The sequence below is a fragment of the Trichoplusia ni genome, chromosome 2 (genome assembly GCF_003590095.1).
Source record: "Trichoplusia ni isolate ovarian cell line Hi5 chromosome 2, tn1, whole genome shotgun sequence".
Taxonomy (NCBI): Eukaryota; Metazoa; Arthropoda; class Insecta; order Lepidoptera; family Noctuidae; genus Trichoplusia; species Trichoplusia ni.
Window position 1 is genome coordinate 9104015 of NC_039479.1, and position 16976 is coordinate 9120990.

Below are 16976 nucleotides of genomic sequence, written 5' to 3' on the forward strand. Positions count from 1 at the left end.
CATTGAAATGAAACTACTTTTACGAATTTCAATAGAGAAGATGGCTGGAAGATATCACCTACTTGGGATCCAATAATAAATAAACTCAAGGCCAAACCCAAGAGCAGCGCTGCAAGACATCAAGACACAGTGAGCTCATACTGCGTAGGTCGGACCACAAATAATTAATTAAAATATGAAGGTAGAACGAGCAACATCTTCTGTCAAGACGAACACCATCTCAGTCTGCCCGTGACCATGATACCTGCAAAGGTTTCGAAACGTCGGGAACAAAAATCTAAAATTAAAACCGCGATAAAATCCGTAAAAGTAGTTTCATTTCAATAATTGAATAGAACAAAATGATAATGAAAGTGTTAAAAACGTAACCAAATAAATTATGGTCGCGTTACTCAACTTTCTAGGAACCAGCAAATTTAATTAGGCAGGGTGCGTGAGAGAAAAATCAAATTATTGGACGATTAAGTGTTGTAACAAGTTTAACAGCCATTAAGTTTATTAACTGTAACTAAACATGGTTTTCTATGGTATTTAAGGCTTGAAATTGAATTCAGTGTACTCATTAAATGTGTAAAATATTGTAAATATCCATCACAATGTACTTATAACTTCATCGGTTATTAACTTTCTGATATCAAGTTTGATTAAGTATTTTATGAGCCTTGCATTGAAAAACATATTTTTCTTAAAGAAAAATAACCTGAACACATTTTCGTTTAACACCTCCACAACTTAGTGTTAGATAGGTATACAGTTCAGTATAAAAATATGTAGAAGTTCATTTTGCCAGCATTCAGAACAACTTTGACCCTTTACATCACATTTCATCCTCAAACTATAAAACATTCCCAAATGGCATATAACACTCCAGTATCCTTCAGGAAACTGACTCTTAACACCTAATAAATACGAACTAGTTTTTCTTGTAGCCCCATTGGGAGGCGGTAGCCTTGCCTCCCTTCTTGCCATGTTCTTCGTGCTTTTCGTTGTGATGTTCATGACCCTGCTTGCCATGGTAGCCTTTATGGTCTGCATCCACGTGGCCCTTGTTGCTATGAAAGGAAAAATAATGGTTGAAGTTAATATTATACCTTATACTAGGATCACTAATTTCACTACTTTACTATCAATAATCACTATTCTGGTCATAAATCTTGGTATAAAAGTATGAGCCGCCAAGTAGCCAATAAATAAATTTTTGGACACACTGCACCGTTTCAAAGCAAAATTGTAAATCCTGCCAATCCTGTTTCATATCTGGCCTAAAGTTGAAAATGTTTTGCATACATTAAAAGATCTCTCATTAAAATAACATCTTCGAATTCTCCTTCAAAACTCTGCTAGCTTCGTTACTCTAGCGGGGAGCTTAATTATTGTTTTTGACATCAATTGTAATTTAGCCACCCCCATACCTGTATCCCTTCTTTCCCTTCTCCACGTAGTCATGTCCAGCATTGACGTGATGCGCCTTCTTCTTGCCGCTCTCGTTGCTCGCGTGCTTGGCATTGAACTTGCCGTACCGGTGGTGCTCACCGCTCTTGTGGAAGTCATCGTAGAACTTGTGCTCTTTGTGGAATTCATCCTTGTGGTACTTGTTGTGGTAGCCTGAAGTAAGATAAACAATTTCTTATAGAAAATATTGCAAAATATTATTAGGTACTTAAAAATAAATGATTTCAAAAATATAGATAACAATGTTGCTCTCGGATGACATAATACGCATAACCGATTTTTATTTGGACCAAACATGCAACATTACATTAATTACGACAAGTACAGTTTCAATCGTGACACTTCATAATTTAAATGAGTTTTTGCCTCACAAATATTTCTGAAATGAGCGTGAACACAGATCAAATAGATCTTTAGTCACGTACACTTGCAACGAATTACCAACCTGTTCCCAATCTATTCAATTATGACAGTGAAAAGGATTTTGAAGTGCAAGCTCGCTAGTAATTCTTTGTAAACGAATCAATGGAAAATCGTAGAATTGCGGTTGAGGTCAGCACGAATGGAGTTCGAATAACAAATAGCTTTACGTAATTTAGCTTTCACTTGGCCGCAAATTGTTACATTTTCTATTATATTATAATCAAGCGAAGCTGGAACTTACTCTGTGTCAGGTATCGATCAATAATCAATTTGTGTAATTGATTTTGCATAACATCAATTCGAACTAAGATTACCTCTTTATTAATAAAAATATTTGCACCAAATACTTAGCGCAACTCCCAGTGCTTGTCAACAGTACGAATAACTAGTCTTATTTTGATTTGTCTCTCGCTATGATGACTGTTATTTTTTGTTTTATTGAGGAAGTTATGTAAATTGACAAAATTGTTACGGTTACTTCAATCGCGGTCTGTTTGAATGCAGTTACACTTGATACGGTACATTCTATTTTTATCTGGCTGTTGATAAAGTTTATTGAACCATTAAGAAACAAATGCTACACGCATTGGACTCAATAATGGAAGTCGTTGATCGAATGGTGAATGGAGCGACTACATTGTTTGTTACATCATTATAATTGACACTGTAATGTAGTTTACTGCTTTGAATGTAACCTTCCGGATTTGTCGTAAGTGAAAAATAAAAATACACAACAAGCACAGTGTATTGTGTGTAATGTTTTCTAACCACGCTAGTGTTACTGCTATTTTTTCATTTAAAGCAACTTCGCAAACATTTAAGTCACATGCACACTACTATGAGGGCCCGCGACCCCGCGAGATGTAGCGCTCATGATGACCTCAACCGCACGGCTATCCGTGCAGTCGAATATGGAACTTACGCTGAATCAAATCATACCCATAGACTTAGGACCACTAAAGCATCCTAAGCGTGACTCCACCCTTGCCTAGGCTTTCTATTATTACTCCATGCCTTCCTCGAGGCCATTCGCGTAGTGGATTACTGGTCGACTGGCTATAAGGCTACTTACCCTTAGTCTTATGTCCTTTCTTATGTCCCTTCTTCTCATCAAACTTGGCGCCTCTCTGTCCGAAGGCCTCTTCCTCATGACTGCCCTTGTGTCCTGCGTGGTCGTGGTGCTTCTTCTTCTTGCCGGCTGCCTCCTCGTACTGCTTCTTATGATGCTCGTCAGTTTTGAAGCCTTTACCGCCTTTGTCTACGTGGTGGTGTTGATTGAAACCTTTTGTTGTCTGTAATTAGTTGTGTTTGTTTTTAAGTTAGCATGTTGGTTTCGTTTGGGTAGTTGCTTTAAGTAAAACAACTTGTTATCGTTATTATTTCTTAGGCAGTGAATTTAACTCATTATTTGGATTTAACTTTAAGCAGGTATTCTACAGGCTTACACTAAGTTGGTGAGCGCGTGATTTAATTAAATCTAACTAATCATTCATTCATGTAAAATCTATCTATTTATTTTATTGACAATAATCAGAAGGTACATAAACTTCTTAAAAATGATATATTAACTGACCGTGAGATCTAATGTATGGCTCTGTTCAAACAGTCCACGACCATGAACTTTAAACAAATACGTATCCGGATTAAGAAGTGGGTGAATCCACCCGTAAAGACAGATTTAATCATATTTTGTCCGTTAATTTTTCTTATCTAATGGTATCTAATTATACTATGAGCAATTAAACAATGGTTGTGCTTAACGGACCTTCAAATAAATTAAGTTTGAAATTAGAATTTTGATTATAGAAGTAAAAACTTGGTCTTGAATCTTCTAAATAGATTTTTGTTTAAAAATGTGTAGATAGTTCCGGGTTGTTGGTTTGGGCATCTTATAACTGTGATCATGGATACAAAATCGAATACAATTGTTTGAATATAATCAAATAAGTTACATACCAAATAGATATTTAATTATATTTGACTAATAGATGTTTCATATTAATCGGCCACCCGGCTAGTTAATTTTATTTGAGTGAAAATGCGTATCAACCTTTAAATAACAACTGCTAGTCGTTAATAGAACTTTTATTACTGTTTATTAGTAGAAGTATTCATCATTAAATAAACAGTTTATTACCAAGAAATATAAATTCATCTTGTTTCTTTTACTCTTCTTCTTTGCTTTTCAGGTCAATTTCAGTTTCAGTCAGATTCGGACGACTCGTTAAGTTACAAAAGCATCTCATCAACCTGCCTTAGATTTTAGCAGAATAGCGACAGGTGAAAATGATAATTGAATCATTGGTTTAAGATCGACGCTAGACAAAATAAATAAATAAATTAAATTTGCTACTAAAAATGACCTTTAGTAATCCATACCACCAATCAGTTTAGACCGATATCCATTAAGTTACGTATATAACATTAAACTTGGTGTAGTGTTGCTCACCACAATATTCAATACATATTTGCGGTCACGTCGGTCATGATATTTTGATGGCCATTATTAGGGATATTAATTATCGCTTTACTGTATTACCCTGCAAAGGCTACAAAACAAGTACGCGTAATTGTATTGTGACTAAAATATAATATCATAATGCTGTTTCCATAAACAAATGCTACCTAAATAGGATTTTTAAATGCGTATGATACATAATATATTTTAATTTATGATGTAGGTATATAACAAAAGAATTATATTAAGCCATGCGTCTTCGCCTGCGTTGTTCCTCTTTTTATAAATTTCTAGTAGGAATTTAATATATAATTCTGCTATATCGACCTTACAATCGCTTCAGATGTCATATTAAGAATTATGTAGGTCATTAATTTGAACTTTGATATTTATTGTCCAAATGACGCGGACAGAGGAATAAATTCTCTTCACTTACTAATTTTGTATCTTAAGCGAAATTACAATTACGAAAAAAGATACTATCATATCACTAGACAAAATTGTTTCTTAACTTTCCAACGTCTTTTATTATCTGCGTATGAATTTAGGTAAGAAGCGAATGCCCGATGTCCAGGTAATGACCATTAATCTTCATTCTTCTGTACTTTAATTGTTATGGTGGAACTATTGGTACAAAGGGCAATAGAAAGGATGGGGTTAGTCAGTTAACTCTTCCTTCCTACCAAGCCAATGCAGGTTGTGTTTGTCTCCAGGTCAGTTTGAAGCCAGTTAGCGTAAAATGATGATGTAAGGGACTTAACCAAATCAGTTCCGATTATAATAATCTGATACAGTGGTTATACAGCTGACTTTCTACTGTTACCGGTACAAATTATCTTCAAAAGAAAGAAAAAAACAAAAATTCTATATTTATATGACGCAATGATTATTGATTTTGCCATGATGCAGATGCATTAATTACTAGGATAAATAATATTCAATTTTAATAAGTCCAGTAAATTTCAAATATTACTGCAATATACTAATTACTATAAATTTACACTTATTACACAGTAATGTCTCAACGTTGCTAAACTAAAGTAATTAAACAAAATCATGCAGCATGACACTTGGGCAACACTTAGACCCGTAACTGATGACCATGGCATTCTCATAGCATTGGCTACCATAGCCTGACAGTCCCTGGTACCTTGCAGATTTTACTTTAATTTAACTTAATCATAAACATAATATTACCGACATGAAGTACATACCTTAGCTCCGTGTTGTCCATGGTGACCTCCTTGTTGAGCATGCCCACCACCTTGGGTATGCCCGTGAGCATGCTTCGTCCGGTGACCAGTAGATGCTCCATACAGATCTCCTGAAGCCAACTGCTTCGGCGCTTGGATCAGCGGCTCTGCGGCCACAGGCACTGGAATTGGGTTATCCACAGGGATTGGGTTCGACGCCAAAGGCACAGCCGCCGGCGGACTGGCCACGAACTGGACTGGTGGCGGATTCACAGCATCAGCCGGCGTAAACTTCACGGCTTGAGCGACATTAGCACTGGCCACATCAGGTTTCAAGTAACGAGGAGAAGGTGCATACACTTTGTGGTAGTGGTTCGCGCTAGCCGCGAGCATCTCTTCGTATGGAGGTGAGGCCATCTCCGAGTCATCAGTGAACTCGTGCACTTCGTATTGGTGGAGCTGTCGGGGCACGCGCACGTACTCCGCCGACCTCCGCACCCGGGGCTCGCAGCAGCGCTTGACCCGCACATGCTCCTCAAAGGGCCCCGCGTCGTGCACGTCGCGCCGGCTCCGAGCGGGCTCGTAGTCATCGTACGACTCATCCACATCCTCCTCCTCCACCCAGGGTTCGTCCGCCACCTCGGCGGCGGCGATGGCCAGCAACAGCCAGATCACCACTGGCCGCATTTCGTTAGTTAAGTGATCACAAACTCTAGTATTTTTTTATTTTATACTTGTACACCTTTCACCGTTGACTAATAAAGGATCTTGCTAAACGTAGTTGCGTTGATAAGCTTTTTATATGAGGCGGTAGGCAAATGTTTGTTGTGTACGAGCGGCCGCGAGCGCGGTACGGTCAGCACTGATGGCAGGCGAGGCTCACCACCTAGAAAGCGTAGAGCGACACCAAGTAAATTAGTTTTTCCCGGTAAATTATTTTCGCGATTTTTCGACCGTAGTGAAAACGGCCGTGAATTGAATTGTAACTTTTACTTATAGTACGGCCGTGAGATCCGGTTGCGTAAGCAATTACGACTGGGGAACCAACCGATTTGGATGCCTGAACTTTGACAGAGGATGTGACTTACTACGCAGGTAGTTGTGGACATTCCTGTGGCGAACTACCCTTGTGTTCGATACGTTAGTGCGAATTATGTAGTAAAGTAGGTAGCTTATGAATAATTTATAGAGGGATAAATAGTTGCGAGGATAAATAGTTTATGTATATTTTGTAAACATGATGTTACTTAATTGGCCTTTATCATTTAATTACAATAGACAATTTATATTCGTTTAAAACAAAATACGAGTATTATGTTACTGTAAACAATATAAACTAGCTAACTTTTAGGTAATATATTTATCCTTGTTTTGCACCCATAATAAACCTGGCATTTTCCTCACCGACGGAAAAGTAAACAGAGAAATGCGTAAACGCACAGTACATGATTCACATAGTTAACATAAATCTAGTCAAGAACAAAGTTGTTATCTTTTAATTCAAATATTAGTTAGTTTAAGACGTCAATGTTAAACAAATACGTGTTTATTTAACTTCAAGTTGAGAAACTATGACAAGTGCCTATTGTTAACATGGCTTTGCTGTTTCCACTCTTACCCACCCCATCTATACTTTAAAGTGTTGTGTTCAAAATATATGGTAATGTTAAACTTAAAATTACCTATACACATTTTATAACATGTTTTTATTGAGAAGTACCTACTAATCATAATAATACCACAATTATTATTATTAAATGATGTAACGGTTTACTCACGCGTATATATCGGGGTAGCCCGACTAGTTTCGGACCCAACCGGATGTCCTTAATCATGAGCAGACGCGGCGGGACCGCACTGTTACAAATACCACTAGAACCAAACCATAGAAATCAATATTTTAAATTGAAAATTGATTATAATAACTATAATATTACCGTCTATTTAATAAAGTTTAAATGATAATGTGTCAATCTTTATAATATTTAAAGTAGCTTCATTTGAGCACAGTGTTGCATATCGTTTGGATATGCAAATGCATTGATGTGCAGTTGTGTGACTCAGACCATTCCATTATGGGTTCGATTCCGGCACATTCAGTGCCTTGAATAATTGTTTTAATCGCTTCCTAGCTACTCGTACTGAACACTTGAAAGAGTTCTTATACATTAATAACAATGTCGCATAGATAATAGACGTTCTCAAAATACGGATGTTAATAGTTATACTAGTTTCTAAATTAAAACAATTTCTATAGACATTATAAGTTTTCCAATAGACAAAATATCTACATTTTTCATTCGCATTCATTGTTCTAAAATACCTACCGTCGGATGTTGAGAAATTCTAATCTTTTTCGGACCTTCTTTTCAAAGGTTCCTAAAAAATTGTGAACTAACAATACCTTTGTTCCGATTCTCTAAATACCTAACTATAGTAGTGAGACCAATCAACTTTGACCTCAACATACTAAAGCCAGTTAATTCAGGATCGGTTTCCGAACCTCTCCTTGACCAGGCAGGTGGTGCAATGCGTTTTTACTTAGTTTGATGAATGTCATACTTTAAAGATCCGTATTCTGATGACAATGCGCCATGCTGGTAAGGACAGCGCGTTTATTGTCAAAAGAAAAAAAACATGAGTTTAGTCATTGTATTTGAAACGAATAATCGCTCTATTTGATACTTTTTTATATGAATGTGTCAAAAAATAATAGTAACTCGAATCATCTTAATCTTGACAATAATTATTTTTTATTATGTTTAGATGTCCCTGCGACTTCGTGCGCTTGGAATTTAACAAAAAATAATAAATTTTTGTAAAGTAAAAGAAACCGATGTTACTTCTGGCGGACACTAATTTGATATATTATATGAATAAGAGGTGTTTTTTTTTTTTGGCGAAACTATTCCAAGGCCGTTCTGTAGTTGAGCTGTTACTCCTTCGCAGAATAGGTCTGTATCGTTATGCACGATTGCCTCAGTAGATAAATGCATCTTTATGTCAAGACTCAAGCATTTACATTATAAATCGCGTGATGTAAGTAAGTACTATAAGTTATCTATGAATATGATATTTACATAAGTATTCATATAGGTAGGATATTTTATTTAGATACTTCTGGGCCTAGACTCTGAGCGAGCATTACAACTACTACACAACTACTTGTCCGAAGCAGGGATCAAAACTGCGACAAGTCGTGGGCAGGTTTTGCGTGGTGATTAAAGAACTCAGTCTGTCTGTCTGTCCGTCTCTCCTTCATCAAGTTGTCACGGTGTTTTTGCTGCTGCTATAATTACAAATATTAAAAGCAACGATTGTTACTGTAAATAATAATTTTGGTGGATGGAAAATAAGTTTGGGTTCTGTTTACCTTTAGTCTTTCCTTCCGAAACCCTGTGAGTCGCGAGTCCAGCACGATAATGACCATTTTAAATATTTAAAACAATATTAATGCTTTAAAATGGTATATGCCACGACGAGCCGCAGATTTTTGTCTTATGACATATCTATAAATACTTTAAATGGATTCTTATCATTTAAGGTACCAAACTTACCCAAACGGGTCATCAATCAATTCGATTGGCAACGCCGCGCCGTTAAGTAATTAATTATTTTGTTTTGTATTATTTATACTGTAATGGAAAACGTTATTGTATCTCATTTGCACAGTACTAGGGACTAAATAAACATTAAAACAGGTCAAGTGCGAGTATTACTCACGACACGGAGAATTCCGTACAAATATGCTTACGATAGAAAAATCACTTGGCCACTAACAAATTAACGGCCACAATAAACGTTGCTTAACGTAGATATTTTTTTTAATACTAGTTGTAACAACTGTCTATAATATCGCGGTTTATAAGATACATACTAGTGATGGACGGACGACCAGACAACGTTTTCACGCGTTTTGTACTGAACCTTAAAAATAAACAATTACGTGGAAATAGTAGTGTTGTAATAGGTAGAACGAAATTAAGACAATAGTTATTTCTGTATGAAATTGGTCTGACAAGAATTCTATAATAATAGGTGTATGTAGATTGACCGTACATTTACATATACACTGAATCCAAATATGGTGTACTTGTGTTGCAATGAAAGTTTCATAAAAAGTCTCGATGCTTTTAAAACGTCAAATTTTTGAGTCGATGATTGCATTTGACTGATTGTAATCACTCCCATTCCACATAATAAACCATTTATGTAATTAAAAAAAAATACACGACGAGGTATATCGAACAAAACCAATAGAACAAGACAAGACGTGTTACGTTCATGCTATATTTTTTGTGCACATTGCGCAAAATTATCTCGATTCAAATCAAAAAGTATTTAAATTTAATTTTTGTTTTTTTACCTTTGGCCAATAGGTAATGCTATTTTATATACACGAACAACAATAATTGTATAGAAATTCAGTTTCTCTGGGACGTACCTACCACTTATTTTTAAAGAAAGACTTGCAGATTTTGCAGTAGTGGAAGAGAGACGCCACCTTATGAAGTGTAATGCGCTGTCTTGCTCTCACAACAATTTACGAACAAATTGTCGGTCAATTTAAGCTTTTTTACTGTTTGGTTATGTTTTTATACAACCGAAAAGTGTTGTTCGGAATTGTGTGGCTAATTCGAATTTCACTTTTTGTGGCAATTTTAATCAGTTGTGAGTTGTTTTACAACACTACTAATTAATTTATCGGATAAACTGCAAAAAATAAATAAAAGAAAAATACATTATTGGTGCGGCCAAATCTGCGTTCACCTTAAGCATGTGTTAAGAAAACAAAATTGAATTTGTTAATATTTTATTTCACTGTGTTAGTAAACAAATCGATACATCTAAAGCAACAAAGTGCGATATTTAATGTTATCGTAATACCGTCAACTGACTACTTAACTCGTAACTATTTACAATAGTTTTACACGTATTTCTAATGAAAGTATATATAATTGATCAATTCACGTTGAATTATATATTTCTTTTAATTGTCTGCCATTTTACCAGAATGTACAACAATGGCCACTTACTATAACGAACAAAATAAACTATGCTTATTTTTAGAGGAAATAATTGAACTCAATCCTAAAATATTATATGACTTTAAAGTTTAATATACAATGATGGGATGATGTGACGTAAAGTCATAGACTTAAGGTTCAATTTTCAACAGCGGAGTCAAAGCACTTGAATATTGTGTTTGATTTTACAGGCAATTGCTCTAATAACTTTTAAAAAGTAAAGATGGCGTTCTTCCGATCATGAATAAAGTCTATCCAATAAAATTATAGTTCACAAGGAACAAAAAAAATGATGTCCTTTCATGGTTCTATGAAAATAAACACACCTAATTAATATCTTACACTATAATTATATGGCACAAATATTATTAAATATCGACTATTTAATAACTTTCCAAAAGTCTTTTATTTTTCGTTAAAAATAGTATGTAGGTATTTAGTGATTTACATTTTTCGTGTTACTGAAAAGAATTTCTGCATATGTTATTAAGGAGCGCGTGGCTAAGCGACAACTACACAAGTTGATCGATAGTTAGGAAAAGGCTATTTATTAATCATTTATTTGTTTGTTCTTTTCCTTTTTTTTTGTGTTGCAGTAAGTACCGTTCAATTATCATTGTATAGTGTTACATAGCTCGCACCATTTCCTTTTCAGTAACACAAAAAACGCACACACAATACAATTCTAGTTTACAACACTAATTAATAAGTCTTTATCAAATGGTCTGACACGAAAGGTGTGAATTCTGGGTCTTTCATTTTCTTTTTCTTGTGCAACGGACAACTTTTTTGACTCTGTCCCGTTTCTGATTTATTGTGCGTCAGTTTATATTGACTGGATAACGAAACACTCTTTTTTCTGTGTTCTTTTTGGCAATAATTTTTATCTAGATTTTTGTCCACGCCGTTCGCGGTGCTTGCACCACTGTGAAGTGAGTTTTGTCCTAATATTCTAGATTCTACTTCGTGTTGTTTTAACTTGTCTGTGATCTCCGCTGACACCTCTAATTGGCTGTGATGCAGACATGTTGATGTTATCTGAAAAAATATGATTTTATTTTTAATTCAATCTATAATCTAATCAATAATCTAAGTTTTACATGTGTTACACATGTAAAACTTAGATTGGATTTAGATTAAAGACTACGCTCCAGGATTGATTCAAGCATAGGATTAGACAAAAGACTGTTACTATTCCATGTTAGGTTATGAGCTTGTGACTTGTGTTAAAGGCAATTTTATGTTTTTTTTAGCAAGGCAGGTATAGAACAAAAAAGTACAAACGGGAGATGGCTGATGCCTCGGGCGGGCGTATAGCGCGGCCCGCTCGGCGAGCTCGGAGCGCAGGCGCCACGCGCGCGCCGCCAGCACGCGCCGCGACGCCGGCTGCGCGCCGCCGCGCACGCCGTGCCATCTGACGGGGGAGAGAGAAAATATTAGGAACAGGTACAGAGTTCAGCTGAACATCTTGGGAGTGGAAGCTGATAGTAATGTCTTGGAAAATTACAGAATCTGTTGAGACTGAAATCAGATTAATATATTACATCAGAAATGGAAGAGGTTGAAGAAAACACGACATACTATTTGTTAATCAAGCTCTATTGAAAGTTAATGGATAGAATAGCTTTTAATATCAAATGCCAAAAACTCAAAACTTGCCGAGAACATTTTCTCATATCATTCTATTTTGAGCTTCGTTTTGTCAAACGGGGTTTTACAAATTCAGTCTACCTTATAAGTAGTTGCAGCACTCTGTTGTACTGTCCAGCGCTGCGCAATGCAAGACACGCAGCGCGCAGGCTCAGCACCTCACCGCGAGCGCTGCCATGCGCGCTGCTGAACGAGAGTCGCATCGCTGTCGTGTAGTAGTCTAAGGCCATAGGCAGGAGACCTGGGAGAAAACAATCAATAATTTATAATGCGTTTACATAAACTAAGGAGTTTTTCTAATGTTTTCATAAAGACCTAAACTATTTCCAGTTTCTAAATCTGATGCTCTTTTATTTAATATCGATCAAGCCCGATTACCAACCTCTTTCCTTATACCAGTTCCCATACAATAAGTAGTGTTCCCAGTTCTTCGGTTCCAGCTCTAGCAGTTTATCCAGTACTCCTCGTTTTTCGTTTTCTGGCTTCAGCAGCAGAAGCTCCAGGTATGCCTGGACGAACCTCGGCTCTAAGGAGATGCAGCGTTCCAGCATCTTCAGAGATTCGACCAGGCGGTTCTTTTTTCTGTAAAAAGGGAAACGAAATAATGAAATTAAAAATTACTTTAAGGAAGAAAAAAAGGGGCTGGAATTTAGCATTTAATCCTGGTATTGTGCGTTGCGTGTGGTGACCACTCGGCTATCCGTTGAAGGCAATATGAGCACTTCATTTTAATTTTATCAAAGGCGGCTACAAAGGTGATGACGCCCAAAATACGCATTACGTTATGGAGTCATGAAAATACAGTTAGCGGAAGACGGTATTAATTCTTGATCAAAAGTTGCGAGACTTACCTGTATAGTTTGGCTAGATTATAATGAGCATTGACGTGATCCCTGTTGTACTTGAGAGCTTGTAGGAAGTGATGCTCTGCCCGACCAGATGCTAATACCAACGTGCCGAGATTATTGTGAGCGCTCGCGTAACTTGGCCACAGCCTGAAAATACAGGATTAATCAACGGTATGTTAGAGGTTAACATGACATGAAAGTTAAGTTTAGTAGGAAAAAGTGAGTTAATGCTTTGGAATGGAATGTTTTGCAAGGCTGTGGAAAAATACACAAGACTAAATAAAAATGCCCGGATAAATGAGAACGTTTAAACTACGATTCGCAATTAGATTAAAAGTAGTCAGTTTTGACCGCATGTTGATGTGAAGAGTGAGAAATTCTGGTGTATGGGGTAAGTATGAAAAAATAAAGAAGTAAATAGATACTCACTTCAAAGCCTCCTTATAGTGTTTAATAGCATTCTCTTGTTGCTCAATGTCCTTCAAGAAGTTAGCGAAATTGTAATGAAGTTTCGCATTATGAGGCAACACAGAGAGGTCCGCTCTGAAAACAAAAAGAATCGCAGCTGAAATTTGTAACGAGTAATTAAGAAGTTTCAAAAATTGATTGGAACGGACCTGTTCCGCAAATTAATCAACTGTAAAATGGATGGATTTATAGTCTGATAAGTTAAAGATGATTTAATCATTCTGAAAGATATCTCACAATACGTCGCAATGCATTATCGGCTTTCATTGCCTGTCCACAAGTTTCTTTTCTGTAATGTACTCAACTGACTAAGCCCAAGTCACTTACTTGTCCAAAGAGTATTTTATTTTGGCACACTACTTTTGAAGATTATCTATTCTTATCCGCTGTAACTGCCTTAGCTCATAAACCTGCGCGATTCTTAATACATTACCATCCCAATCGCACTCGTACACTACACACACGATATTTCTTGCACCGTGTTGATGAGCCATCTTTAACAATCTAAAGGAAAATTAGTCGTCACATGACGATTTACATCTGTATGTAAATACCTTAGCAGTGTCTCCCTGGTCCTCCAGTCCCTATTCCGCAGGTGTGTCCTGGCCACCCCGCCTGACACCAGCACCGCTATGCCTAGGATCAGCAGCCGCCCGCCGGCGCCGCGCCGCCACATCAGCTGCACCCCGTATACTGTGATGATGGCTGAACCCACACTGGAAACAGGCATGGGGGATTTGTAATTTAATGTACCACACTCATGATAAAAGAGCTGTAAATTATTGACTGTTTGTTACTATATGAGGTTTTTTTAATAACAAATAAAAATTCTTGATTCTAACATGTAGTCTTCTTGTAGTAAGAACCGTTGATTACGTCTATGTATCACTATGTCTGTATGAAATCAATCATCATTGCATTATCAACATTAAAAATTAAAAATGAAAATCTTATGAATGTCGTCACTCTCTTAGGTGGTCTAGTCATTTTCACCATCGTGGTACATGTTGAGTGACTTCAATAACCATCAATTACCTGGGTATGTATAGCACCCTTTCAGCCACCACAAAACCAACAGTGACGAGCAGGTTCGAGGCCGGCAGATACGGCAGCACCAGCAGCATCAGTCCAACCACTGCAGGAGTGTGGCGTTGTAGCTGAAAATATAAAAAAAAACATGATCTAAAATCCAAACACAATTTTTGTTTTTTAGCAAAAAAATCTAATTTCTCAACATTTCTGACTCTAAGTTTTTTTGCGTAATTTTCAACTCGAGAGTCGAGAGTCGAGAGACCTCGACATAAAAATGAAGAAGAAGCCGATTTTTTTACATGATTGTGTCGCCAAGTACGTTGTGTTAACATGTGTAAAAATTGTGCAAATTCAAATAAATAAATAAAATAATAATTTAAGGCAGTAAAAAGATTTAACTAAGCATTTGCACTTACTTCTAAATCCACCAGACATCGGTACGAGAGCGCCAGCAAGGCTATGAACGCGGCGCAGGTGAGCAGGTTCCGTGGATCCCAGGCGCTCGTGATGAGCGGCACCGAGCCCATCTGCCAGTCGTGGCTGAGCGACCACGGGCACAGCAGCAACCACCAGTTGAACGCCGCCAGGTAGCAGAACGTCATCAGTCTGAAATTCAAAATTAATACTTTTATCAAAGGATTGTTCTTCGCGGAATTCCATTTATCTAGCTACACTCAGACAAAAATATTTTGGAGTTTGTGTAAACAAGTGCATTGCAGAGAAGTGGAATAGTTGGTGACTTTATGGAACGAGTAAAATATCGTCTTCTAGTGATTTTTTATTCCAATTAGTATTATATTTCACGGACTATCAGGCAACTAAAGTATTGGTTTTTCAATAACTATAACATGGTCTACATGCTCATGAATGTACCTGACACTAAACGAAGGGTGGAAAGCAGGAGGGTTGTCCTGCGGTGAGAACGCGGGCAGGGATCCCTGTAACAACGCCAGCCTAGCCCCAGCCAGCAGTACCAGTGCGGCCAGCGCACGGAGCACGCGCCCGTATGAGCTGTCACCCCGCCACCGCCACTTCCCTGCTGAAGAAGATCTGAAAACAAAAAACCAACAATTTTAATACAAGGATGCTCTAAGGTTGTAGCTTACATAGTGTGTCGATTACAAAAAAATCATCTTATGTGACGTTATCCTACTTTCGTTAGTTTACTTCGTTATCAAAAAGAGGTTTACGCTTTAAATTCTGTATCTATATCTGTCTTTTACCTCAAATCTTTGCATTAGATGAACCGCTTTTTTTATCTTTTTTTTTTCATTTGGTGAAATGACAGCTATTTCTCAGAAAAAAATCATCAAACTGGCTCAGTAATTTTGAAAAGTCTGCTGTATGTTTTTGTTGTGAAAATAATACTCTCGTCATAATCAGAACACGTGCTTACCTATTACAAGTCCAGCACCGGTACAGATCGAAGGCGACGTTGAACAGCAGAGCAGTAAGTCCGGTCTCCTTCGCGAGCATGCTGAGCGCCGCCAGCGCCACGCTCGACCACACGCGATGCCGGCTTGATGATCTGTTACAAACATCATATTACTATAACGAACTTCAATGAGACTGTTGATCTTCAGCAGTAGTTAGGTAAGCTAACAACCGATGTTAAATTTGTGGTACTGAGTTTCTCAGTAAAACGGGTCATCAAAGTTTGATAGGTAAACGCTCTTACTAAAATACAGTGCTAAGTAAATTTTGAGTGAAATCTCCCGCTTAAACTTACTGCATTATCTGTCAAAGAAAGATAAATCCGCTATAATGAAAAACCGACTTGAACTAAAAAAAGGCTTAGGAAAGGAAGAACACGCTTAAATTGAATCTTACATGACTTAAGAGCATTAAACGTAAAAGTTCAACACCTTTCATATGCCTATTTACGACTTCAATAAACGAAAGATCCACGTCATAAATATATGAAAATTATAATATAGTATGGAAATAATCCCGGCGATCATTACATTCCCTTATTTACCGGAGGGGCGTCACTCGCGCCGGCAATTTATACGTTAATCATTACCGACAGCGCTGATGTGATTCGGTATCGACGGTATTTCATATTTCACGATCTTATTCACGGCCTATCTCATTATTTCAATTTGTGAAATCATTGAAAATTGGATATCTGACATTACATTAAAATTATTGATATCCTTATTGGATATCATGATCTGTGTTGATTTACGACTAAATGAATGAGAGATGGAATTATTTGTTTAAAAATTCAATTAGGATACATTGGAATTTTGAAGTATGCAGTGTAAGGTTTATGAAATACAGTAATATAATAATGATAGCCAATATAATTAACTATACTAATTCTTTTAAAAGAGTGGTCAAACACACCATCCACCCTAAAAAAACGCGTGACTTAAAGGCTACTCATAATCTTTTGCTACAGAAACTCGTTATCTAGTAATAT

General features: G+C 36.9%; 2 protein-coding genes across 2 annotated transcripts; both read right to left on the reverse strand.

Annotated features, from left to right (window-relative positions):
* Nucleotides 1-291: 291 nt before the first annotated feature.
* LOC113506486 lies at nt 292-6716 on the reverse strand. Its single transcript, XM_026889328.1, has 4 exons — nt 5548-6716; nt 2948-3167; nt 1413-1605; nt 292-1052 (listed from the first exon to the last, which is right to left on the reverse strand). The coding sequence occupies exons 1-4, from the start codon at nt 6211-6213 to the stop codon at nt 914-916; spliced, it is 1218 nt and encodes a 405-aa protein (XP_026745129.1). The 5' UTR covers nt 6214-6716; the 3' UTR covers nt 292-913.
* Nucleotides 6717-11255: 4539 nt separating this feature from the next.
* LOC113501573 (transmembrane and TPR repeat-containing protein 1-like) lies at nt 11256-16285 on the reverse strand. Its single transcript, XM_026882784.1, has 12 exons — nt 16281-16285; nt 15948-16079; nt 15425-15601; nt 14968-15157; nt 14555-14676; nt 14074-14235; nt 13481-13594; nt 13055-13198; nt 12586-12785; nt 12285-12444; nt 11838-11967; nt 11256-11591 (listed from the first exon to the last, which is right to left on the reverse strand). Exons 1-12 carry the CDS (start codon nt 16283-16285, stop codon nt 11256-11258), a joined length of 1872 nt encoding a protein of 623 aa, XP_026738585.1.
* Between the last annotated feature and the right edge of the window lie 691 nt (nt 16286-16976).